The 24,868-nt window shown below is 53.8% G+C and overlaps 7 protein-coding genes across 7 annotated transcripts; 3 read left to right on the forward strand and 4 right to left on the reverse strand.

Annotated features, from left to right (window-relative positions):
• Window positions 1–233: 233 nt before the first annotated feature.
• NUD1 lies at window positions 234–6,077 on the forward strand (the record flags this gene model as incomplete). The annotated part of the gene is made up of 1 exon (XM_062948950.1): window positions 234–6,077. One exon carries the CDS (start codon window positions 234–236, stop codon window positions 6,075–6,077), a length of 5,844 nt encoding a protein of 1,947 aa, XP_062797165.1.
• A 732-nt stretch (window positions 6,078–6,809) lies between these two features.
• Window positions 6,810–7,500, reverse strand: QC764_604440 (uncharacterized protein; the record flags this gene model as incomplete). Its single annotated transcript, XM_062948951.1, is given in 3 exon segments — window positions 6,810–7,207; window positions 7,326–7,369; window positions 7,388–7,500. The coding sequence occupies 3 exon segments, from the start codon at window positions 7,498–7,500 to the stop codon at window positions 6,810–6,812; spliced, it is 555 nt and encodes a 184-aa protein (XP_062797166.1).
• A 1,208-nt stretch (window positions 7,501–8,708) lies between these two features.
• Window positions 8,709–10,622, reverse strand: QC764_604450 (uncharacterized protein). Its single transcript, XM_062948952.1, has 3 exons — window positions 10,111–10,622; window positions 9,913–10,038; window positions 8,709–9,855 (listed from the first exon to the last, which is right to left on the reverse strand). Exons 2-3 carry the CDS (start codon window positions 10,000–10,002, stop codon window positions 9,160–9,162), a joined length of 786 nt encoding a protein of 261 aa, XP_062797167.1. The 5' UTR covers window positions 10,003–10,038; window positions 10,111–10,622; the 3' UTR covers window positions 8,709–9,159.
• A 3,412-nt stretch (window positions 10,623–14,034) lies between these two features.
• Window positions 14,035–17,962, reverse strand: RNR1 (ribonucleotide-diphosphate reductase subunit rnr1). Its single transcript, XM_062948953.1, has 5 exons — window positions 17,478–17,962; window positions 17,266–17,423; window positions 14,703–17,205; window positions 14,298–14,640; window positions 14,035–14,275 (listed from the first exon to the last, which is right to left on the reverse strand). Exons 1-4 carry the CDS (start codon window positions 17,494–17,496, stop codon window positions 14,597–14,599), a joined length of 2,724 nt encoding a protein of 907 aa, XP_062797168.1. The 5' UTR covers window positions 17,497–17,962; the 3' UTR covers window positions 14,035–14,275; window positions 14,298–14,596.
• A 422-nt stretch (window positions 17,963–18,384) lies between these two features.
• QC764_604470 (uncharacterized protein) lies at window positions 18,385–19,792 on the forward strand (the record flags this gene model as incomplete). The annotated part of the gene is made up of 2 exons (XM_062948954.1): window positions 18,385–18,429; window positions 18,488–19,792. 2 exons carry the CDS (start codon window positions 18,385–18,387, stop codon window positions 19,790–19,792), a joined length of 1,350 nt encoding a protein of 449 aa, XP_062797169.1.
• Window positions 19,793–19,953: 161 nt separating this feature from the next.
• Window positions 19,954–21,381, reverse strand: CHL4 (chromosome loss-related protein; the record flags this gene model as incomplete). The annotated part of the gene is made up of 1 exon (XM_062948955.1): window positions 19,954–21,381. One exon carries the CDS (start codon window positions 21,379–21,381, stop codon window positions 19,954–19,956), a length of 1,428 nt encoding a protein of 475 aa, XP_062797170.1.
• Window positions 20,147–24,743, forward strand: CYS3_2 (cystathionine gamma-lyase cys3; the record flags this gene model as incomplete). Its single annotated transcript, XM_062948956.1, has 4 exons — window positions 20,147–21,979; window positions 22,263–23,401; window positions 24,136–24,280; window positions 24,347–24,743. The coding sequence occupies exons 2-4, from the start codon at window positions 23,116–23,118 to the stop codon at window positions 24,741–24,743; spliced, it is 828 nt and encodes a 275-aa protein (XP_062797171.1). The 5' UTR covers window positions 20,147–21,979; window positions 22,263–23,115.
• Window positions 24,744–24,868: the final 125 nt, after the last annotated feature.

Here is a 24,868-nt window from a genome sequence, read left to right on the forward strand (position 1 = left end):
AACGGCGCAATATTACCAACACTTTTCAAGACGGCCGAATGCTATTTCAGAATACCCCGCCGTTTACACGCTGAGCTCTGGAGATTCCCACACGACTTTTTCTCTCCCATCTGATCTCCAGGGACCCCACGCCTTCATGATCATTCTAGGACAAATACCATACGCACAAACAAAAACAACCTTCATCCCAACCCACGCCCATCCCAATCCCCATTTCCCCATCCCCGTCAGCCATGGGGCACGCCTGGTTGGACTCCCTCTCGGAGGATTGGGTGTCGCAACCAGGATCGGACGCGTCCGTGGCCGACCCCCATTCCTCCGCACCTTCCCCCGACGCGCAACGGAAAGCCAAAGAGTCGACGACGACGACGACGACACCGAGCCGAATCCCCCGACTGAGCAGGAAGAACCTCGACAACGCCGCGAACAGCAGCAACATCCTCGGCGAGCGAAATGTTAACTACAGTCCCCGCCGCCCCTCGTCGAAGCTGTCGCAAGAGCTCAAGTTTAGTAACGGGCGGAGCACGGCCGACAGCCGCTCCTCCTTCTCCTCTGATCGTTCGAATTCCCTCTCGACGGTCGGGTCGGTGGTTCAGCACAAGTCGATAGCGTCGGTCAACAACAGGCGGGGGTCGACTCCGGAGTGGAAGAGACGGCTGGTGTATGGGGATTTGTCGTATGGGGAGCAGGCGGATTTGTTTACTTCTGCGGGGAAGGGGCTGGAGAATATTTTCAAGCCGCCTACGACGGGGAATGCCAGCAGGGAGGAGTCGTTTGAGCCGAGGTCTTCGCGGTTTACGCTGCCGTCTAGTCCGCCGGTGTATCAGCGGGATTTGTTGTCGTCGACTGTTGAGACACAGGCGGAGGAGTCTGTTCAGGAGTTGCCGGAACACCCTGGAGCAGTGGGGAGGATATCACAAATACTTACTACTGCGAGGCAGAGGCGAATGGAGGACTCGTTCGATCAGAGTAGGGATTCGGAGAATAGCATGTTACCTGATAGCTGCACGCAGCAGGCCACGACGACTGCGCAGACGGATGTTTCGAACCAGAACTCGTTGGTGGTGGACTCGAGGAAGGTCAGCGGCAGGAGCGACGTGAGGAATGAGGATTTTAGCCCGATCCTGATAGAGCGGCGCCAGGCTAGCAATGGGAAGACGGTGTTTGGGCCTGCGGAATTACCGCCTGAGGAGCTGCGGAAGCGGTTGGAGAAGTTGAGACAGAACCAACGTTTTCTCACGGGGGGTACGGATGAGGAGGACGAGGCGGATGGCCAGTCAGACGGGAATGGGAAGTCAAAGAATGGTACTACTAGCACGAGGGAGTTTGAGAGACAGGGCGGGTACATCAACTTCCAGCGCGGTGGCCGGTCGGCGGAGGGGTCTTTTCGGCATCACCGGCTGAGTTCGGGGCATGATGCTTCGGAATTCTGCCCGGAGGAGTCGCTCCAGGCCAGCACGCCAAAGCAATTCCCTACCGTGAGGGTAGAGCCGTGGGATGAATCGGCTGAAATCCCGGTTGACAGTCCTCAGTATCCTTCTGCTCCTAACCCAAGCCCGCAAAAGGCGCAGAGGTTACTTCCTGTGCCGCCACCTAGCACTGCGAGTCCGTTGAAGCTGTTTCAGCCGTATGACACGTTTACCAACCAGACGCTGCTGAGGAGACTGAGCCAGTTTCAGGCGGAGCCATTGGCGAGTGACAATTCTTTTGCGATTGCGCAGGACCAGAGCAGGGTCAGCAGGTTTGGCGAGGGGGAGCTGGACGGGTACGAGTTCCAAGACGAGTTTTCGCACGTTGGGGGGGTGGACGCATCCGGACTAGAGGCGGACAAGGAGAACAGGGGTCCTGCTAGCCCTGGTCTTGACGAGGATGATCAAGACAACAATGGCTCCACCCACCACCGCGCGTCGTCGCGTCCGCCGATTTTTGGCGACTTTACTAGCCACGATGATGAGAGCTCGCCTTGGGAGATTGAAGATGATTTGTTGAGGATTTCGAGGAGAAGAAGGCAAAAGTCGGCGACGACGACGGTGAATTCGGCTTATTCTACTACTACTACTGCTGCTGCTGCTGCTGCTACTACGCGACGGAGTGTTTTTTCGGGCGCGGGGGAGTTGTACAGTGGCGGGAGTAGGAGATACAAGAGGAGTAAGAGGACGTCGTTTCCTTTTGGTGGTGGTGATAGCAGGATCTCCACTCCCAGGCGGAGAAGAGACGTTAGTACTATAGGGACAGGGGGGGGACTGTTGTCGGAAATTAAACGTCCTAGGACATCGCCATCGAAGGATCCGACGCCCAAGAGGAGGAGGACGCTGCACAAGTCTGATGTTTCTTATGGGACGTATGATGACGACGATTCTTCTGCTGCAGATTCTACCGCGGGAGTTGACGCGGTGCAAATGAGTCATCAACAGATGCAGGAGGCGATACTGAGGCATCAGCAGAGGAGGGAGGCGCGGGCGGCTAGTCAGGAGCAGAAACAGCAGCAGTTATCGTCGGAGGAGGAGGAGGAGCAACAGGAGGAAGGAGAAAGGATGGCGGAGGAGGTGGAGATGATTAGCAAGGCGGGGGAGGAGTTGGGACGGCCTAGGACACCGACGCCGAACCAACGGTCTTCGACACAGCAGCGCGCGCCACTGCTCGAGATTGACCCTGCGGCGACGAGATCACCGATGAGGTCGAGCAGGAACACGCGTCCGGGTACTGCGGGGGGACATCCACCTACTTCAGGGGCGCAGCCGCCGACAAACAGGAAGCCATCGATTAGGACGGAGGATTTTATCAATGAGGCGAACAAGATTATGGCCATGATTCGGAGCAAGGCCGGGTTGGCGAGCGGGCTGGCGAGCTTGGAGGAGTCGGAGGGGGAGAATGCACAGGCAGTTATGGACGGGGAGAGTTCTTATGCTTCGAGCAAGGAGCCTTTTTCGCGACCGCCGAGCCGAGAGGGGAGGCCGCCGTTGTCGAGGAGGCCGACGAAGCAGGAGGATCCGGAACTGGCGGAGAGGTTGAAGAAGTATGAGGAGGGGAGCGAGATGGGGGATGTTATTGCTAGCTCGGTGAGGTCGAGGGATTTGAGCTTGGAGGCGTTACGGGCGGCGAGGGAGAGGGAGGAGATGGAGGAGAGGGCGAGTCAGATCAAGGCTTCGTATGGGAGTGCTAATGCTGGGATGACGAGGACGTCGCTGTTTGATCATGATGACGGGGGGGTTATTAGCGACCCGCCGAATTTGAGAATCTCGAGGAATCCCGAGTGGCAGGAGGGGGATGTTTTTACGGATGAGGGGCCGGCTTCGTACGGGACCAGCAATCCTGGGTCTGTTGGGACGAATTCTACCTATGCCACTCAGTCGTCAAGAGGGTCTTCAAGGGGATCGGAGGCGAGGAAGACGATTGCGCCGGAGAGTGTCCTGCATTTGATTCCGGACAGGGTGGGGAATATGGTGTTGGATAGGCAACGGAATGTGTGGATCAAAAAGAGACCATCACCAACGCCGGCACCGCCGCCTGTGGTTCTTCAGGGAAGGAGGTCAAGGGCTAATTCGGCGAGGTCAAACTTTCTGCCGTCGGAGGCGAGCGAGGATGATCCTTTTGCTGGGATACCAGATTTGTCGGTTGATATCACGATGGAGATGCAGAACCTCGCGCTGGCGACGGGCAGGAAGGAGAGCGGTTCGGATACAATGTTCAACCAAGGGTCTACGACGCCAGAGAGCCCGAAGAGGGGCCCTTCGGCGGATGTCAGTGGTTTGAGTGGTGCTAGTATTGCGACTGCCACTGCGGCCTTGAGGCTGAGCATGGGTAATGGGGAGACACCGAGTCGCGGGCCGAGGTCGACTATCTCTCTCCAGACAAATCTTGCGAATCTCAAGACGCCGACGAGAGGGGAGGCAAAGATTAGTTTGAGTGAGGACTTGGCTGCTCTCAAGGAGCGTAGGAGGTTGACGATCAGCTTCTCTTCGCCCATTGCAGAGGTTATCCAGGATTTGTCGGGTGGTGAGGATGAGTTTGAGTGGGAAGAATCCGGGGTTATTGAGCAGGTTGCTGAAGATATTGCCAAGGATGTTGCTCTAGATCAGCTGAAACGGGGTAGGAAAACCGTTTCTATCCAGGCGACTCCCAGGAGGCGGACGTCAAGGTCGAGAAGCACTTCGAGGGGTCCGCCGAGGCACCTTTCGTTCCGGGGCCAGACCCTTATGGCGAGGCCGGTGTCGAGGATTGATGAGCACGAGGAGGAATCTGCGCAGGCCCAGGCCCAGGCCCAGGGCGGTTCTAACGGTCCGTCTGGGATGGAGCTCAGCATCGTACCGGAGAACAGCGTTGTTGCTCATGAGGGTGATGAACGGCACGGCAGTGTCAGTATTGTCGTCACTCCTGCTCGGCCTTCGACGTGTCCGATTCCCGACATGAACAATACGCCGATTATCAGCCAGTATGTCGGGACGTTTTCGCTCAGCCCCATGTCGGAGTTCACCATTCATCGTCCGGAGGAGACGTTGCCACTCGAGGCGAGCTATGTGGTTAATGACCACCGTTTAGTGACTGGCAGCCCTTCCAAACGCCACGTCTCGATGAGCACCCGCCAGCTGGTGGACAAGATTGCCGAGGTGGAACCGTTTGAGCCTTACTGGGAAGACATGCGCGAGCTCGAACTGCGCGACAAGCAGCTTGATAGTTTGCACTCGCTGGACGACTTTTGTGGGCAACTTGAGAGCTTGGATGTCTCCAACAATGCCATCCGGAACCTGAGCGGGATCCCGATTTCGGTGTTGCATTTGAGGATGGCCAACAATCAGCTCTCGGGGTTGACGGCATGGGGGCATTTGATGAATCTGCAATATGTTGACGTTTCGAACAATGCGTTGACGAGCTTGACGCCGCTGAGGACGCTTGTTCACCTGCGGAGCATCAAGGCTGACAATAATCAGTTAACGAGTTTGGATGGGATCAAGTATCATCGTGGACTTCAGAGTCTTCGCGCGAGGGGGAATCAGATTGAGGAGGTTGATTTCGAAGGGGCTACCCTGTCGCAACTGACAAATCTTGATTTGAAGGGGAACAGGATCAAGACTGTCAACAACCTCGACGCTCTCCCGGCTCTGTCGTCTCTTGATCTGGAAGGCAACCAGCTCGAGTCGTTTTCTGCTGGTTCCGACACCCCGATGCACTCCCTTCGTTATCTGTATCTCAACAACAACCAGCTCACCTCCCTCTCCGTCGCCAGGATGCCTCACCTCCGCCTCCTCCACGCAGACAAGAATTTTCTCGTTCGCATCAGTGGGTTCTCCCGCGCGAGGAGGATTGACTCGCTGTCTCTTCGCGAGCAGCGGTCCAGCACCCCGCTCGACCTCCCCTTTTTGCTGTCTCGCGTGTATGAAGTCCGCAAGTTATTCCTCTCGGGCAACCCGCTCCACACGTTTGAGCCGCAGGTTGATTTTTTGAATCTGCAGCTGTTGGAGGTGGCGAATTGCGGGCTGGAGCAGTTGCCAAAGGATTTTGGGATGTTGATGCCGAATTTGAGGGTGTTGAACCTGAACATGAACGCGCTGAGCGAGATTAGGCCGTTGAGGTATATCCCCCGGCTGAAGAGGTTGTTTATGAGCGGGAATCGGCTGGGGGATGCGGCCAAGCTGGTGGAGGTGCTGGGTGGGTTTAGGTGGTTGAGGGAGTGTGATGTGAGGGATAATTTGGTGACGTTGGGGTTTTATGCGCCGTTGCAGCAGCGGGATAATAATCATTTGGTGGTTGCTGTGAAGGGGGGGAAGGAGGGGGAGAAGGATGAGGGGGGGAGGTTTGTGTTGCCGGAGCAGGATCGGCAGAGGGATAGGGAGTACAGGGGGCGGTTGGATTCGAATACGGCTATGAGGAGGAGGTTGTGGGAGTTTATGGTTTCGGAGAGGGTGCCGAGTGTGAGGAAGCTGGATGGGTTGGAGGTTGGGGGTGGGGAGAAGAAGGAGGAGGGGGGATGGGGCTTGGAGGAAGTTGTTGGAAGGGGGTTGGTTGAGGAGGGGAGAAGCAGGGTGGTGCTGGGGAGAAGAAGAGGGAGAGGGGGGGAGGCTGAAGATAGTTTTGCTTAATCTGTTTTTTTTCTTTTTCTTTTCTTTTCGATCCACTCCGAGGTGAGAAGGACAGGTGGTGGTGGTTGTTTTAATATTTTATCTTTTTGGAGTTTTTCTTTTCTCTTTCGAGGGCGGGCTGGCTGTAACTGTACCAGGAGATGATGAGGCTGTGACGGTGTTTTTGGGATTGGGTAACTTGGAAAAGGGAATGAATGATCAACAGCAAAGAGGAGACTGTAATGATGTTTATGAATGGGGTCTGTTTGTTTACACTACAACGGTGTATGTTAGCATTGGCTTTTGGGCGGGTTAAGGGGTTGTTTGGTGTTGTATGGCTGAGGATTGGGGGTTGGTGTTGGTTGGTGTTGATATCATCATGATTATGACTGGTTTTGTGGTTTTATGCATTTCTGGAACTGTTGTGGTGATTCCTGCCTCCGGACACCTGTCTCCAGGTCCTCTCTCTGGGGAGATGTCTCCCGTGTTCATGCCTCGAGGAACAGGAGTTTCCCACGGGGACAGCAGGCAAACATGAAGTACACTTGCCATTTTTGTCCCGACATTCCATGATTCTTTCCGTCTTCATGCTCAACATGTTCCCCGCTTGATCAAGGTATTTAACAATGGGTCATCATCGTTTACAGAATCTTTTCCCTCAATCTTCCTATCCGCCGTGAACAGCGACCGCATTGCACCCATTCCCATTAACTGTCCCCATTTCTACGTTTATTGGCATCTTTTCTTGTCAAGTTAACCCCATCCGTACAATTCCTTCGTCTTCGCTCGGTCAAGCTTTCTGTTGACAGAGCCCCTGAGGGTCTTTAGGATTCCCACAGCGGTCAACTTCTTAGCCCCAAAAAGCCAGCTACGCCTGTCGAAAGAAATCGCATCGACCATATCCCTAACACCATTTAGTCCGTCGTCCAGGTCTCTCAGTGCTCTCCTGGCATGCCTGTCTGACCCCACTTGAAAGAACTGAATCCCCAGCTGGTGAGGAGGGGCATCGATTCGGTCTAACCGGCTGGCAAGGTTTCTGATGATTCCCTTAGGGTCGGGGCCCTCATTTGGACAGCCGTGGGTAACAACGATCAAGTTGAGTGGCTTGACCCCCGGGTCGCCGGAAAATGGCGAGGAGTTGTACAAGGCTTCTAGATGTTGAACATAAGGCTTGAGAATGTCACTGATGCGAGCGCCGGTAAGGAGTGCCAAACTGGGGCTGAATCTCGGTATTGAAAATCTCTAGGATTCGATTGCCATCCTTGATACCACGGTAGTCTTCGGGCCGACAACCCCAATGCTTTCTACGATCCCAATGCTTTCCACGATCCCAATGCATTACACTCAGAAAGTAAAGGTCTACACCACCGGAATCATAAGCTGTGCAGATCGGTGCGAGTTCCTTGAGGACATTGCGGGCTTCTTTCTCGCGTGAGCCCATCATAGAACCGGAGTCGTCGTTGAGAAAGGCCGTGTTGAAACATGCCAGGAAGGCATACGGGTCCTCGGTGCTGGAAGGCCCAGCTTTCTCTTTGCCGTTTGGCTTTTCACTCTCGCGATGCTTCTCCTTGTTGTACCACTTCTCCCTGTCGTGGTGTTTCTCCCTCTCGCGGTGCTTATCCTACTCGTGGTGCTTCTCTCTACCGTGCTCCTTCTCTCTGCCGTAGTACTACTCCCTGCGCTTTCCCATACTGGCGGGCTTTCTCCTACCGTTGGGCTCCTCTCGTTTGCCGAAAATGTAGCGTTCGTGAACGAAACTTGGGCCTTGGCCTCCTCTGAGTAAGTTTCGGTCAAAATTTGTGCGAGTTTGTGTGGTTCGCACTGGTGCTTGACGCGGTCGAAGGGACACAATAAGCCTTGAAAATACCAGCAAATACCCATGGTATGTACACCTGACCGCTGTGCGGTCACATTTCCGAACGACACACGACCCAACCGGCAAGGCTCCAAACCACTACACCATGGCCGGGCAGCTGACGGAAAATGGCCCGAGCATGACCCTGACCGGTGGACAGGAAAGTTGCGATGAACCAGCAGGTGTCTTTGCCTCCCGAGTCCGCCAGTTGTTACGCGTCGAACCCATCAGTTGTCCTCCTGCCTTGCTGGTTTCGAGTTAGCTACCTCCCATTGGGATGAGAGAATAGAAATGAGCCGGTCAACCCGTGGCACTTACGTGGAGCTCTCCAATTGCCACAACGGCGAACATGATCCGCTTGGAATCTTGCAAAAGACTACACATCGACGGAATTAAACCCCATAAAAGGGTCCACCGAGGATAGGAGCCCTGGCCTGCTTAAACTGCTCACCTGCTTCCATGAAACATGCTCATCCCCCTCCGTTGTAAAGCGGTGGTGAGGGTGTGGCTAGAAAAACTGTGCCTGTGGCTCGTTACCGTCAGTACGCCATCAGCAGAGCCTCGTTGCCATTCCAGTCACCCGATGGCACACTGACGAACCTTATTTTCACAACCATCTTCTCCATGCTATTCGTGGTCGAATACAACAATCAAGAAGCGACACTATCGCATTCGTCATGGGTTGCTGTTGCTGGTGAAGAGGAGACCATCACTAGACAGAAAATGTGGCGATGATGTCATTGGTTTTGTCAACATTGACTGGAGACTCGAGAGCTGTTGGATCGAGCATGAAGGAGACACAATTCACAGAGAAATCAGAACCAAATTAAGAATATTTCGTAAATTCCCACCCATATCACTATCTATCTATTACATGGGTAGCCTCATTAAACCCTTCAGATGCATGCCATGCGTAAAATCACTAATGTCGACCCGTCGTGGGGGTATCATATCCGCAAATAAACGTCCCAAATCCTACAATATGTACAAGAGAATCAATGTCCAGCAAGCAAAAAACAGCACCTGCCGAACCACCACCGTCAACACCACACCAAATGAGAGAAGAAGAAAAAATCAGCCATCAAGACCCAGTGAGGACTGGGGCTCTTGTCTAACTACCCATGAGCTCCATTCGCAACCAAGCCGGCCACCAGTCATTAAGATTGGGATATCGTGTCTCGTATCTTCCTTTTTGGTCCTCCATGTCGTTGTCGATCAAAGAAAAAACGTCGTTGATGGTGCAACAACTTAGAGAAGAGCGGCAGCGATACCAGCGGCGGCAAGGAAGCCGAGGGCGGGAGGAGCAGTGACTTGAGCACCCCAGGCGCTACTGGTGCTGGTGCTAGCATCGGAAGACTGAGTGGCCTCGTCAGCCTGGCTACTAAGAGCGCTGCTGAGGGCAGAGCCAGTGAGGCTGGTGGTGAGGGTGGTCTGGCCAACGGTGGAGGTGAAGGTAGTGGAGTCCTCGGTGACGGTGGTGAGCAGATCGGTGGTGAGGGTGGTCTCGGGAACCGAGGTAGCACCGGGAACATTAGAGATGCCCAGAATGGTAGTGGTGCCAGTGGCAGTAGCCTCGACGCCATCAGAGGTCAGGGTCGAAGTCCAAGTCTGGGTCGAGACGGGAGTGGGAGTGGCATCATCACTGGACTCGGTGGTAGTGGCGCTCTCAGAGCCCTGGGTGGTGGTGGCGGAGGCATCAGCCGAGGTAGTAGGGACATTCGAGACGGTAGGGGGGATGGCGGTAGGAGCATTGACAGAGCTGCAATAGGCGACGCCGTAATCCTTGACAACTTGGGCAACAGCCGAGTTACCGCAAGCCTGGTCGGCGCAGTCGTTGATGCCCCAGCGGAAGTTGGCGGCTCCGCAGAGGCACGCAGCATCACCGGCAGCGCAGTTGGAGAACTCGCTACCAGCCTTGCCTTGCATGTTGCTGATACAGGTTTTCTGTACATGGTGGTTAGTGGCGTGACGACATCGAGTGCTGGGACAAAGAACACTTACACCGCATTCGGGGAAGCCTTCAGGCCACTGGTTCTGGGCCACAACGGAGGCAGCGCCGAAAGCAAGGACGAAAGTAGCGATGGACTTCATTTTGGCGATGTGGGTGGGGATGTGATCCTAGGAATACTGCAGACGAAGAAGAGTCAAGTCAGAATTGGGATTCCAAGTGAAGGTGAGAGAAGGGGGTAAGGTACTGACAATGTAGGATGATGCTTAAGGGGTGGTTGGCTAGGAGAGTCGCAAAAAAAGTCGATGCTCTGTAAGATTGTTGTTGTTGTTGTTGAGGGAAAAGGTCGAGGAGAGAGAAGAGAGGACGAAGAGTCGTGGTTTTGAAGGGCAGACCAGGACAGGTGGGACTTGTACGAGCTTGGAAGTTGGAAGCAGACGGAAGGTGAGTGGTGCGTCAGGCGGCAGGACTTATATTGTTGCAAGGCAGGAGCCCTCCAGGCCAGGTGCCCTTGCAGAGCAACCTGGAACCGTCCCGTCGGTCGTCCTCCGTCACTCGGGAAAGTACCCAAGCCCACACACCTCACCAGCCCTCAAATTTACCAGGGTTTGTCTTCTCCACGGCACTTGCTTAGTCTCTGGGATGGAACCACCAGCCATCGCCAATCTGTGTCATGACGGGATTGGGGCTCTTGCCTGCCACATCACGGCCCGATATGCAAGAGAAGGACGCATCCCACATGGCTACACACACCGCGGCCACCCTGCCCTCTCACGAACCAATCTGTTTGCCCCATGATGCCTCAGGTGCCCGCTGGTGTTTCCTTCTCTCACTCTCTCTGATATGAAGTTATTAGGAAGACTCCGCCGAATTATGCACAGTCACCATAGTCTGGCATTAGTTCTTTTTTCATAACCACGATAGCCCAGAGTCGAGACCCTCCACGGGTTCCCCGTTGCTGAGGAATTTTGTTTTGGTTATCTCGCTTTTGTTTCCTTGGGATAGGAAAACCTTGAAGACGAGGTTCATCCAGATCGCGGCCGTGGCTGCACGTGTGGGCAGGCAAGGTCGCTGGCAGCTTCCTATTGGCCAATCAGGCGATGCAGTCGAGCTAGGAGCAGGGATGACCCCCCTGTCCATCTGCATCCCGACCCCAGAGCAGCTGGGAAAGAGCTGCGATAGCGTGGAGGGGATCGGGGCGGGAAGCTGGAAATCAAGGTGGAGGGTCGCAGCCAAGCTCCCAAGCACAGGGCAGCCAGCAGACAGACAGACGATGTCATCGACCTTGTTTATTATTATTTTTGTTCCTGTTTTGTCTTTTATGCACTTGTTCCTGGATTTATGCATCGAATCTTCCATAGTGCCTGCCACTACCTTATGCCTCCCCTCCTCTCGCCTCTGTCACAAGCCTACTCCATCCCCATTTTTTGCAAGGTCGACCGACGGCCAACCCTCAGCAGTCTCTGTCATGATGTTGAAGAAAAAGTGAGGTTGGGCGGTGGACACACCGATCTCCTCTCCACCTCCACCCGACTTGTCGCTGGCCCGCGGCTCACCGATAGGCGAATGCCTTCACCCCTGTCTTTTTCTTTTCCTCTGGCCTGCCCAGCCTTGGCTTTCGACGTCAGCTTGCAGAGCCTGCATCACTCCCTCTCCCGATCTTTTCTTCCTCGCCGATGATTCGTAGCCCCCAATCAACCACCAAACAAAAACAAGCTTTGTTCTGTAATTGGGGGGCGTTCTGTTGTTTTCTTTTTTTCTCTCTTCTATCGCCAACCCCGCCATATTCTGTCATTGGTTGGCTGGAAGGTGAACAACCCAAGACGCCCAAAAAATCTTGGCAACGCAACGATTCTTGGTGCATGTTCCATTCGTCTACCACTTTGACATCTTGTTTCACTCCTTTCCGTGGTCTTGGATGGGGTGGGAATGAGGTAATCAGGATTATCACCAGTTGCCGGTTTTCCGCAGCGTCATGATCAGGACATCAGGATGAAGGAGAGAGTAAAGGTTGGGAAAGGAAAGCCTCTCCCTCGCCCTCTCTCTCCCGGGAACCATTGTTGTCAACGCAGTGCCGAAAACTGAGACATGCATACTCCTCTCAGACCTGGTTGGGGCGACACACACGGCAGAGAGAGAAACAAGCTGGGGAAGAAAAGGGTTACGTCTCATCTCACAATCAGGCAAGAAGCTGAGGAACAGACAGACACACGTGGTAGGTTTGACATGTATACACTGTCCAACATCTCTTTTCATTTCCAACCTGGGACACATCGAACCACAACGCGAGAGCCATTTTCATATTAAGGAGTGAGGTTTGCCCAACCAGTTAGTCCTCTTCCATGCTCCATCTGTTCTAGACAAATTCTTTTGCATTTTGGATCACACCCACCTGCAGGTTGCAATATCCCTTTCTTGCACAGATCTCGCCTGGGTGTGGTGTGCTGTACCTGAAAGCGCAACGCCTATCTGTGCCTGAAGGAGATGAGATGATAGACTAGTAGCACAGACGGTAGCTAGTGTATGGATAAGGTGATGACCCTACTTTTGGACCTGCAGTCTTTTTTTTTCTTTCTGCACCTGCATGATAGCTAGGTACACTAATATAGTGTTAAAAGGTGGTTGGGGGGAGCCTGGCTAGGGATCACAGCGTAGTCTCCTGTTGGTCACCGGCCTAACCTATTTTAGCATTTTGGTCAAAAAACATCAAAAAACACAGCTGGCAGCTCACAGACACAACCACAGACATTGCAAGACCAAAACCTGGTCAAATCGAAGCAAAATAGGTGCAAAATGAAGGCCAGAAGCCTGGTAATTTACTGTAAGCAATGCTTTTGTATGCATTGCGGCTGAAGAAAATGTTGAAGTGTGCAGGCGGTTTTGCGTGGGCGAGGTTGCAACTCAGACGGCACCACCACCCACACCACCCAGTTCAAACCACCAGCCAATTCAACAGCCAATTCAATGGCCACTAGTCTTGAAATCTTTGTCCACTGCGCAGGCCGGGCCGGGTGGAAGCAGTGGTGGTTGTGGGTGGTTGTAGGTGATTGACTGCTGCGGTGGGGGGTGGTTTGAAATAGTCGTCAGATGGTTCTGCACGAAAATGCGGTTGATTTTGCTGTGTTTTGACCGTTTTCCGATGTTGGTAGGATCTTTTACTTGATGCGGCTAGGCCCGTGACCAACAGGAGACTACGCCGTGATCCCTAGGCCGGGCTCGGTTTGGAGGGGTTGGGGGGGTATCCCCGATATGGAGTTGCTTCACGATTATTTTGCACGATCATGGGGTGAATTTGGTTTTGATGCGCCGCTACTACTGCTGGCATGGAGTGCTGGCAGATTGATATGAGTGCTTCTTCTGGATGGAGACCGAGTGTGGCGGTCAATAAGCTATACTGATACTAGAGAGCGGTGAGGTTAGAAGGGAGACATCACGTTCTTGTCACCCGATTTTTGTCTTTGGTGATGGGATCCGACTGAAAGGACGATTAGAACCCCGCGATGAACATTTGCGGGGTGTTGCTGCGGTGATGATCTTTCCCTCTGTCACGATATATGTATGCATGTGCTGCAGTGTCGCAGCTTCTTCATCAGGTGAGCCAAAAGGTCTAACTCAGGTCAGGTCAGGTTAGACATTGACCGACTGTTGACCGACGCAGTGAGCTGCAACAACCACAGCATATCAATCTGTGCAGCAGCAGCAATGCATATATTCATACCCACCATCATCCACCACCACCACCACCTTTTGGCTCCCTCATTCGTAATTTGCCCCTTCTGTACCACCACCACCACCGTTGAGACACAAATTTCATCCCAAGTGACCACAACTCCCAGAGTAATCTCCTCGTGTTTAGACCGTAGCACTAGTACAGAAGAGTGTCGGTCCTCCGGGCGGCTACAACCCTCACACACCCATTGTGTTCACAGAATTTGATTCATCCAGCCTGAAATGAGTGGCAAAGCGGAAGAGTCTGCCGACAATGACACGAAGAAAAAGAGAGATATAATTGGACTGGTTGCTCAACCCGTCCAATAAGACAGATTCGATGGAATCTCCCAAGTTTCTTAATCACCTACCCGTGAACAAAGTGTAACCCGGAACTCGGAAACCCAGATATGATGATGCGGATGTCAACGGCGCGTAAAAAGGGGCATTCGTCAATCATGAAGCAATGCAAGAAAAAGTGATGATGCAGCACCCACTATACATTTATCCAGGCATACTCCGTACTACTATCAAAACCCCTCTCTCCTCTTGATTGTTCCCTCAGCGCTGTAAGTGTATGTGTAATATTTGTTGTGTTGTGCCTGGGTATAGATGGTGTGTGCAACGCTCCGTTATCCCATGCAATAAAAAAAGAAAAAAGCAAATAACAGGACGGGCGAAGCCAACCGCGCACACACACACACACACACGCACACACACACACACACACACACACACACACAACATCACTTTTGCCCCGCACTCTTTACTATCCTTTGTGTAAACCAGGTACAACAAAAAGACATGATACAAAACAAAAAAACCAAACCAGGGAAAAAAGCTCCCAAATATTACAATCCTTCATCCCTCATATGACCGGTCCATGTACGCCCCCAACCTCCCGTTTCTGTGCAATTCATCTACTCTGTCCGTCGTCACACTGCATTCCCGCCATGCTTGCTTTGCTCTCGCTCATGTATACACACATAATCTCAACCTCGCTGAGAAGAAAAGAAAAGAAGAAAATGATTAACCGCTGCACATCACGCAGGCCTCGGGGTTTTCAATGCTGCCTGTAACGTCACAGTTAGCATCTGTTGTCAAGTTCGGAGATGACGGAGAGAATTCAACTTACAAGCAAGCACTGCCTCGGAATAAATGTCCACCTCACGCTCCTTGCTTTCGTCATCATTGTCCTCCGCCTCCTTCTTAACCTCAGCAGCCGGAGCGTCGAGCGACTCCTCCTTGGGCTTCTCAGCCGGCTCAGTGGGGAGAGCCTTGGGGCTGTCACCTTCCGGAACGTCCGCCTTGAACGGAGGAGGCTTCGCTGGCGATGCCAGAGGACGTGACTTGACCTCACCAGCGGTGGGGGTCTTGATAGGAGGAGGGGTGGTGGGAGCGCCGTTGCTGAGACCACTGGGGATATCCTTCACAAAGGCCATGGGCCGGGGGACCGCGCTGGGGGACGACATGTAGCTGCCGGGAGGAGCGCGCTTCTTAAGCCCGGATGATGTCTTGGCAACGGCACTATCCTGCACCAGGAGGGCCTCCTGATCGACGGTGAACTGGATGGGCTGCGCAGCAGCCTGGGTACGGAGGTAGTACATGCCAGTCTTGAGACCCAACTTCCAGCCAGTGAAGTGCATGCTAGTGATCTTGCCCATGGTGGGATCACGCATGTGGATGTTGAGCGACTGGGATTGATCGATGAAGGCGCCACGGTCGGCAGCCATCTGGACGATGGTACGCTGAGAGATTTCCCAGACGGTCTTGTACAGGGCCTTGATGTCGGCCGGGATGTTGGGAATGTTTTGGATGGAGCCACCCTCCGCAATGATGCGGTTCTTCATGTTGTCAGACCAGAGACCCATATCGACGAGGTCCTTTAGAAGCCAGGGGTTGACGACTTGGAACTCGCCGGCAAGCACACGGCGCTGGTAGATGTTGGAAGTATAGGGCTCGAAGCACTCGTTGTTGCCCAGAATCTGGGAGGTGGAGGCCGTCGGCATGGGGGCAACCAACAGCGAGTTGCGGACGCCGTTCTTCTTGATCTCGGCCTTGAGCTCATCCCAGTCCCAGAGGTCGCTGGGCTTCACATTCCACATGTCATACTGAAGGATGCCCTTGGAGACGGGAGAGCCCTCGTAGGTGGAGTAGGTGCCCTGCTCCTTGGCAAGCTGGCACGACATGGTCAAAGCAGCGTGGTAGATGGTCTCAAAGATCTGCTTGTTCAACTCGCGAGCCTCAGCTGACTCGAAAGGCATGCGCAGAGCGAGGAAAGCATCAGCAAGACCCTGAACGCCAAGACCAATGGGTCTGTGGCGCATGTTGCTGTTGTAAGCCTCCTTGACGGGGTAGTGGTTGACATCGATGATCTTGTTGAGGTTGCGGACGACGATCTGGGTGACCTCGTGGAGCTTCTTGAAGTCGAACTTGGCCTCGTTATAGTCAACGAACTGAGGAAGGGCGAGCGAGGCAAGATTGCAGACGGCAACCTCATCGGGAGCCGAGTACTCAACAATCTCAGTGCACAGGTTGGAGCTGCGAATCACACCAAGGTTCTGTTGGTTGCTCTTGCGATTGCAAGCGTCCTTGTACAGCATGAAGGGGTTGCCAGTCTCGGTTTGGGCCTCGAGGATGGCATACCACAACTTCTGGGCCTTGATCGTCTTGCGGCCACGGCCCTCCTTCTCATACTTCTCATACAGAGCCTCAAACTCCTCGCCGTAGCAGTCGGCAAGGCCGGGGCACTCATTGGGGCACATGAGGGTCCACTCTCCGTTCTTTTCAACACGCTTCATGAACAGGTCAGGGATCCACAAGGCAAGGAAGAGGTCGCGAGCGCGAATTTCCTCCTTACCGTGGTTCTTGCGGAGGTCGAGGAACTCAAACACATCGGCGTGCCAAGGCTCGAGGTAGATAGCGAAGGCGCCGGGGCGCTTGTTGCCACCTTGATCGACGTAGCGAGCGGTGTTGTTGAAGACGCGAAGCATGGGGACAATGCCGTTGGAGGTGCCGTTGGTGCCGGCAATGTACGAACCAGTGGCACGAATGCGGTGGATGTTGAGACCAATACCACCAGCCATCTTGGAGATCATAGCGCAAGTCTTGAGGGTATCGTAAATGCCGTCAATGCTGTCATCCTTCATGTCGACCAAGAAGCATGACGATAGTTGAGCCTGGGGGGTACCGGCATTGAAGAGAGTTGGCGAGGCGTGCGTGAAGAACTTGCTGGACATGTAGGTATAGGTCTCAATGACACGCTCAATGTCGTCTCCCCAGATGCCGACAGCCACACGCATGATCATGTGCTGTGGCCGCTCAACAATCTTGCCGTTGAGCTTGAGAAGGTATGAGCGCTCCAGTGTCTTGAAGCCGAAGTATTGGTAGTTGAAGTCACGGTCGTAGACAATGGCCGAGTCAAGGTCGTCTTTGTGCCTCATGACGCACTCGTATGTCTCCTTGGCAATCATGGGCGAAGGGCGGCCATTCTTTGGGTTGACGTAGTGGTACAAATCGCTGACTACTGACGACCATTGCTTCTTGGTCTGCTTGTGAAGGTTGGAAACCGCGATACGGGCGGCGAGAATAGCATAGTCGGGGTGGGTGACGGTCATGTAAGCGGCAGTCTCGGCGGCCTGAGAAAAGAGTTGTTAGAGTCGAGTGTTAAGATAAAGATCAAGGTGAGATTAGCTTACCAAATCGTCGAGCTGAGCTGTTGTGACGCCTCCGTACACACCGGAAATGACTTTCTGAGTGATGGCAACAGGATCAACATGGTCCATGTCAAGCCCATAGCAAAGCCTTGAAACACGGGCTGTGATCTTGTCGAACTGAACGCGCTCCTGGCGCCCATCTGCTTGAAATCAGCATCACCAATGGCTTCGTAGGAGTTCGAGGGTTAACATACCACGCTTCTTGACGTACATGGCGTCGGTTGTGTAGAGAACAAAGGCGGCCAAATTTGGTGGGTATAGAGAATGGCAAAAGTGAGGGTGCCGTATAGCTAGTCCCTCAATAAATCACAGCTGCTGGCAAAGATGCTTTGTCGAAAAAGAAAACAAGGCTGGTGCCAGACAGTCCTTGGAGTTATTCGTGGGTTTGGCGGTTGCGGGTGGAGGATGCAAAAAGAGAGAAGGGAAGGGCCTTTGCTGCTTTTGCGCGATCTTCTTTTAAGAGGAGAGGCGGGATGTGGATCGCGTCGGACGCGTTGGACACCAGAATTTTGGTGCCCGGCGCGTCGCTGTGCCCCGCTGCCCATTAAACAGACGCAGGGGCCATCCGATCTGCCCCACCATCGAGGTCTCGCTGCCTGGGAAGATCGGGATTTCAGGGCTCCCTGCATGTAGATTTTGGCAGGTGACAAGCCTCATTATCAATCTCAGTATCGGTATATTATTTTCTCTGTGTTTCCCTGCGTTGAACCTGCTTCTTCTTCTTGATGGCATTGAAGCCCAAAAACATTCAAACCCCAGTCTCATCGCTTGGCTTAAGTAAGCCACGTTTCCAAGGGTCCATCTCGTTTTAGGACTAGCCAGCGTGACCCCTGTCAACATTCAAACGGCCGCCAAGGCTCACTCAGCCTCTTCTCACAGTGAGGACGACCTATGAGGACATGCCTGACTCTTGAGGACCAGCTTAGAGTCAAATCGATTCTCGAGATATAAGTCTTGGAGAGAGTATGATACTGAAGAGTTCTTCATCAACAGCACGAATATTCACAAGAGCTCTGCTCTCGAGCGGAGCAACAGCACATCACTTCTCAGCAGCACCTGCACTCAGATCAAAAATGGCCGAGTCCAACTCAACCCAGGCCAATGGTGCCTCTCTCACAACATACCAGCCGCGATACATCGATGTGGGTAGTTTATCATTTAATCTCATCGACTAGCCACTAATAAACCATTTCCGCCTCATCAGATTGGCATCAACCTCGCTGATCCCATCTTCCGCGGCCGTTACCATGGCAAATCAAGACACCCCGATGACCTCCAGGGTGTCATCGACAGAGCCAAAGAAGTAGGCTGCACCAAGCTCCTCGTAACCGGCTCCTCCTTCAAATCCTCCCGTGACGCCCTCAAAATAGCCTCCAAATTCCCGAACGTGGTCTTCACCACAGCCGGAATCCACCCCTGCTCCTCCTCCATCTTCTCCCCCTCCCACCACAAACACCACGACGAGTCCCAATCCGAGGACGAATCCGCCGACCAGCACACCCCCGCCTGCGGGCCCGACCCAACAAAACCCATCCTCGATGGCGAAGGCGTTGACCACGCCCGCTCAGAAGACATCATCTCCGACCTCAAAGACCTGATCACTACCGCTCCGAAAAACAGCCTCATAGCCTTTGGCGAGTTCGGCCTCGACTACGACAGACTCCACTACTGCTCAAAGGAAGTACAACTCCACTCCTTCGCCGCCCAGCTCAGACTCGCGGCGTCGCTCTCCCCTCAGTTACCGCTCTTTCTCCACTCCCGCGCCGCACACGGGGACTTTGTTCGTCTGCTCAAAGATGCGTTTGGCCCTAGGCTTGAAAAGCTGCAAAAGGGTGGTGTAGTCCACTCTTTTACTGGAACAATAGAAGAGGCAAAAGAGCTGATGGATCTGGGATTGTACATTGGCATCAACGGGTGCAGTTTCAAGACCGTCGAAAACTGCGAGGTGGTCAAGCAAATCGACCTGAGCAAAATGATGCTTGAGACGGATGGTCCGTGGTGTGAGGTTAGGCCTACGCATGAGGGGTGGAAGTATCTGGTTCAGTTTGAGGAAGCTAGAAGAAAGGAAGAGAAGGAGAAGAAGAAGCTAGAGGAGGAGAAGAAGAGGCTAGAGGAGGAGGAGAGGCAAAAGCAGGAAAAGATCGAGGCAGAAAGAAAAGCGCAGGAGGAGCTGGAGAAGAAGGCTGCTGAGTTGGAGTTGGGGGGTGGTGTAGAGGGAGGCAAGGCTGGCGGGGAAGGGGAGAAGAAGAGCCAGCGACAACCCAAGAAGCCTAAGCAGCAACAGCAGCCGCAGGGGAAGAAGAATCAGAAGAAGGAAAGCGAAGTGCCTGATCGGTTCAAGGTTGTCAAGAAGGAGAAGTGGGAGGAGGGGGCGATGGTCAAGGGGAGGAATGAGCCGTGCACCATTGAGCGGATTGCGAGGATTGTGGCTGGGATCAAGGGGGTGGGTGTGGAGGAGGTGTGTGAAGCTGCATGGGAGAACACTGCCAAGGTGTTTGGTCCTTTTTGAGTTGATTATGACAGCTACAAGCCGATAGAAAGCTTAAAAAGATTTCATTGTTTCTCCAGAATTCCAGGGGTATTATTTTCTGTGCTGACACCCGCCGGCTACCATACACCCAAACTCCATACAAATGCTCACTCATAGTATACAACAGAATATTCAAAACACTACAGTCCAAAGCCCTTATGCCCTCTTATCCTGCCATTTCTCACAGCCCCTATGGTGACACCCTCCTCACCCGTCATCCACCCCGGCATCTTTTCCCCATCTATGACCCCGCATTCAACCAACTGTCGTATTCCCGCAAAGACATGGTTGCCATGAAACGTCAACCTCACATTTGGCCTGAATGCTTCCTCCCCGTCATCCTCCCCTTCAATATCCATCCTATCAGCATCATCATCACCCCCAATCTCGAAAGGATCCTCCATAACCAAATCCACCCTCTCCACCCCCTTCCCATCTCCTACCCGTGCCGTATCCCCAAACCGAGCTTGCGCGACCAGCTTGGCCCGTTTATTCACCCTCTCCTCCACCGTCGGTCTCTCCCTCCTCTTCTTATCGCCATTCCCTTGTTCTTCCTCCTCTGCTGCATCGCTCAACGGTGGGCTAGGCAAAACAGTACTCAACGGGGACTCTTTGACCTTCTCATCCGCATAGATACTCCACCCACCACCTGCCGCATTGCCTCTCGTCGCGCCCCTTCGATCGAGCAACCCCTCCAGATTTCTTGTCGTCAAAGAAGTACTCTGCAGCGTGACCCTCTGCCTCGGCAGTGACAGCGCCTTTGGTATCCCCTCCGCCAGCAGCGCCCCAAGCGATTTCGATTCTGACGCCCCTGTCGGGCCGGTAGAGGTGGGTTTAGAAATGAAAATATTTGGTGAGCCATCCGGGAAGGCGATGAGTATCGTCTTGGAGCCAGTGTCCATGTTGCCATTGGAGGATAGGGACAAAGGGGTGTTGTAGGGGGAGTCGATGACAAAGATCCTCAGTATCAGCAAGGGAAGCGTCTTGTGACGGTCGAGGTTGTAGTGTGCTTTGATATCAGGCAGGATTTGAGCCTGGAGCGATTTGAGAAACAACGAAGGGTGAAACCTTGGTATGGTTAGTGATGTTTTGTCGGCTTCCAGCGGCTGCACCTCGCCGTCGTCGTCCTCTCTTGGTGCTTTCAGCGGGACTATGTTATAGGCTGACCATTTCTGGGAGGTTGGGTGGTCGTAGAGGTATTGCAGGTCTGCGATGGCGAGCTGGTAGAGCGATACCCCGTGCCGCCAGTCGCCTGTGGTGATTCTGTCTAGGACATCTCTTTTGGAGCCTTTACGATTCTGGAGGGAGAGGTACTCTTCCCGGAGCTCCTCCGGGGATGAGGCAGGGGGGTAGAAGTCGCCGTCATCTTCTTCTTCATTGTCGTCCTGGTCTGGACGGAGGTAGGGGGTGGCTAGAGATAGGTTGTCCTCGTCTAGCCAGTCCAAGGCAACAGAGATGAGAGAAGCGCGTGAGAGCCGGCTAAGAATTTTGGTGACTGTTGTGCTGGAGGGGTTGACGCGTAGAGAGGAGGGCAGAGGCGCTGTGGTAGGGACTGATATTCGGGACATCTTCAGGCTTATGAATGATGATGCTGGAGATTAAGAAACAAATGGAGCTCCGTGAAAGCAAACAGAATGGGTTGCCGTAGCCGGGGTGTTCCGGAGAGGGTCCGTTCCGGCGAACGTCAACAATGGATCCGCTCGCACCGTGTTTCCGGCGAGCTTCGGGGGGGGTCCAGGCCGAGAAACCCGGAATTGATTTACAGAGCTGAGCTGGTCCAGAGCCCCCACGCCGTTTTGCAGAACGTGTTGGCAGTTGGAGCGCGTTCTCGCGTCACATGGTGGTCTGGACCGCAGTGTGTGGCCCGTGCTCTACCTAGGTGAGCTTCACCCCGCAAAATCACAACGGCACAGCGCCCACGCACCCCGCACACCTCAATATCTTGGCTTCTGACATGTCTCATCAGCGTTTTCCTCTTTTGATGGTTCTAGATGAACGGTAATACACAATGGATTCTGAAGAAGAAAACGCCGACCAAAAGAACAGCTACCATTAAAAGATTTTAGACGATAGGAAGGGGCAAGCGTCTATATCGAGCCGCTGACGTTGCCGAGCCACGTATCGGGGTGCCGAGTATCGGAGCACGCGGAGACAGGTGGGAGCCAAGTGAGTGGGAACCCTCCTTCACGTGCGTTTTACCCTTCCTGGAATTCCGGATCGTTTCCCTCTGAAATCTTCAGTTGTGAGCTTTTGTCAGCATCTGCTGAGATCCAGGGCTCTATTGCCGAGTGAGAGCGTGGCAAACTGTCCCCACCAAGACAACCGTTTAAAAATGAGCCCCGGCCTGCTCCGATTCTGCCCCTTCTCTTCAAGTGGAAATGGATGGAGATCAACAAGCATTGTGCTCTTGGCACGGTCAGTGATGATGAATGATTAACCGTCGAGTCAGGCACAGACAAAGAAAGGGCGGGGAAAACACGTTCCTGTACCTGTCGTGATAGGGTCAATGGCACAAAGAAAAGAAGGCCCTGAGACTGAAGAGACTGAAGGTTTCAGTAGGAGCGGAATTGCTAACGCAGGTTCGTGATGGAAATGCAAAAAATTGTCTGCAAGCGCGTGGTTCTTAGCAGTGATTGGAGTCCTGTCCGTCTGAAGAGAGGGGCACTCGGGCAATTTGGGTCTCGGCTACCGAGAGCGTGGGAGTCAATGTGCCTCTGACTAATAGCGACCATCGGACCGTGGGTATAGTGGGAAGCGCACCAGGGTTATCCCACCAAATCCACGTTGAGCGCTGTCTTCCGACTGTCTTCCCACTGGCCCGGGCGCCGATTTCTTGAACTGTTCTCATGTCCAGTCTCCATCACTCTTCCACTTCAGCAACACACTGGCTCCCAACTTGAGGCCATCATCGCCAGCAGAGGGCCCCCTCTCCCAGCTAGCTCTCACTGCCCTACATCCACCGACCCGTCTAGCTCTTTGTTTCAGCCAAAGACGCTGACTCGCCCGTACAACGCTCGCTTCCTTTTAGGAACTGAAGCCGAAGCGAGTGCCGATTTGTTCTCCGGCCACCGAAGGACGCCCCGCCTCATTCACCTCCCCTCGACCGACCCTTTGTCTCCCGCCCACCGCCCACCTGCCGACATATTTGCAATTGTCTAAATCTCAAAGGAACGGATTTCGCAATCACCAATTCCACTCGACGACCAAAGACTCCTAAACGCCCCTCAGACAATAACCCCCGCGAGCGCGCGTGCTGGAGCTTTTATTCGACGTTTGACAAGAGAGAGAAATTAAACATCGCCATGGCCTACTCCAGCGCGCGGAGAGGTGTCAATGTGACCCAATATCTCCGTGAATTGAACCAAGATGGCGGCGTGGTAGAGGAGACGCTCATCACGGATGAAGACCTCGCCAAGGACCTTGCGCTCTTTACCAACACTCAGTTCTTCGACTTTGAGACTGGCCAGAACACCGACTACCAGGCGCCACCTGTCAAGCCCGACACATTACAAACATCACCAAGCGAGGAGTTGACGTCGGCCGACTCTATCATGGGTGACTTTGGCTTTTCTGATTTTTCCATCCCAGGTAAGTGTGGCTTTACTCCGTCAATTTTGGTATTTTTCTTTCACTTTCATATGCTTCTTTGTTGGTTTCAATCTTGATATTGGCAGGGGTTGATCATGGTGCTGCGGTGTTTGGTGGTGGAGGACTTTGAGTTGTTTTGGCTGGTTGTTTCAGTTTCCTCCTGTCTTCTACGAGACCCCTTCAACAGCCAACCCGCTCAGCAAGTGCTGAATACATCACCTGGCTATGTCGCAACCGGAAAGCAGCGGGAAGATGGAAAAGGCTGCAGTCTCGGGGCGGTGACAGGGCCACAGAGAGCGGTTCGTCTTATCACAGATCGAGCAAGTGCTTCGCACCCCACTCTCTCGCTCATGGCGAGTGTGCCCCCATGTTTTGCGGGCGGCTTGTGATTGGAAGGCTGCACCATTGGCCGGCTTCGAGGTGCATGCGGTTGGGAAGCACGAAGTCCCTGGGCGATGCTTGGGCCTGCCTATATGGGGCTGACAAATGATCGTCGATGCTCGCGATGATGCCATTTCTCGTGACTTTTGGGGGATTGCACCATCGACACTGGGGCATCAGTGGCCCGTTTGGGACCGCTCCGCCGTTTGGCTCAATATCCCTGGATCTCCGCCCTTCCCGTCGGCGGCGCTGTCCGTCACTCTAGCCTGTTCTTTTATCTTGTACTTGTGCAATTGGCTACGTCTTGTATTGATATTGTTGTTCACTCGCTGACCATGGCACCATGTCTCCAGGCGACTACAGCTTCGGTGATTTTGGCAGCAACTACACCTCGCCCGCGGTCCCGGCCTTCCCAGACAACCTAGGCAACCTGCAGCCCATCCAGCCCACCCCCCAATCCTCCTATGCCCCGCCAGTCCCCCAGCAGCACCAGCCAGGGTATGTTCACACTGTAGCAGCTCCCGTAATCGGGGGCGAGAAGCGCAAAGCCACTGAACAGCTTAGTCCCCCGAACCGCATCCTGAGCTTCGAAGACGCGTCGCGCATGGCCGCTGAGGAGGACAAGAGGAGACGCAACACGGCCGCCAGCGCACGCTTCCGCATCAAGAAGAAGCAGAGGGAGCAGGCCCTCGAAAAGTCGGCCAAGGAGATGACGGAGAAGGTTACCATGCTGGAAGGACGCATCTCTGCCCTCGAGACGGAGAACAAGTGGCTCAAGTCGCTCGTGACGGAGAAACACGGCGACAAGCAGGACATTCTCGAGAAGTTCTTCAAGGAGTTTGCGGCCAGGGAAGCCAAGAAAGGATCGTCGTCTTCGGGTATCAAGGACAGCATCAGCGCTGCCAGCTCCACCACCGCCGTTGATGACTCGGACAAGTCGCCCGCCAAGAGGAAGGATTGAGGTATTCTTTGGTGATAAAGATATCATAATCTGGTTTTCTTATCTGGGCTCTTCCGGTTTCGAGTCATTTCATCAGCGAGGGGTTTAACGGTGGGGGATTGGAGAGGCCCTTTTTGCTGCGGATA

This window comes from Podospora pseudoanserina, chromosome 6 (genome assembly GCF_035222485.1).
Source record: "Podospora pseudoanserina strain CBS 124.78 chromosome 6, whole genome shotgun sequence".
In the NCBI taxonomy this organism is placed as follows: Eukaryota; Fungi; Ascomycota; class Sordariomycetes; order Sordariales; family Podosporaceae; genus Podospora; species Podospora pseudoanserina.

What these genes read in the sequence shown, in the direction of transcription:
- RNR1 (XM_062948953.1), bottom strand. An exon ending in CAGCTCAGCTCGACGATTTG is followed by an intron (nt 17,206 to 17,265) that starts GTAAGCTAATCT and finishes CTCTTTTCTCAG; the next exon opens with GCCGCCGAGACTGCCGCTTA. An exon ending in TTCCGAGGCAGTGCTTGCTT is followed by an intron (nt 14,641 to 14,702) that starts GTAAGTTGAATT and finishes GTGACGTTACAG; the next exon opens with GCAGCATTGAAAACCCCGAG.
- QC764_604450 (XM_062948952.1), bottom strand. Translation starts at nt 10,002, where the DNA reads ATGAAGTCCATCGCTACTTTCGTCCTTGCTTTCGGCGCTGCCTCCGTT. An exon ending in AAGGCTTCCCCGAATGCGGT is followed by an intron (nt 9,856 to 9,912) that starts GTAAGTGTTCTT and finishes CACCATGTACAG; the next exon opens with AAAACCTGTATCAGCAACAT.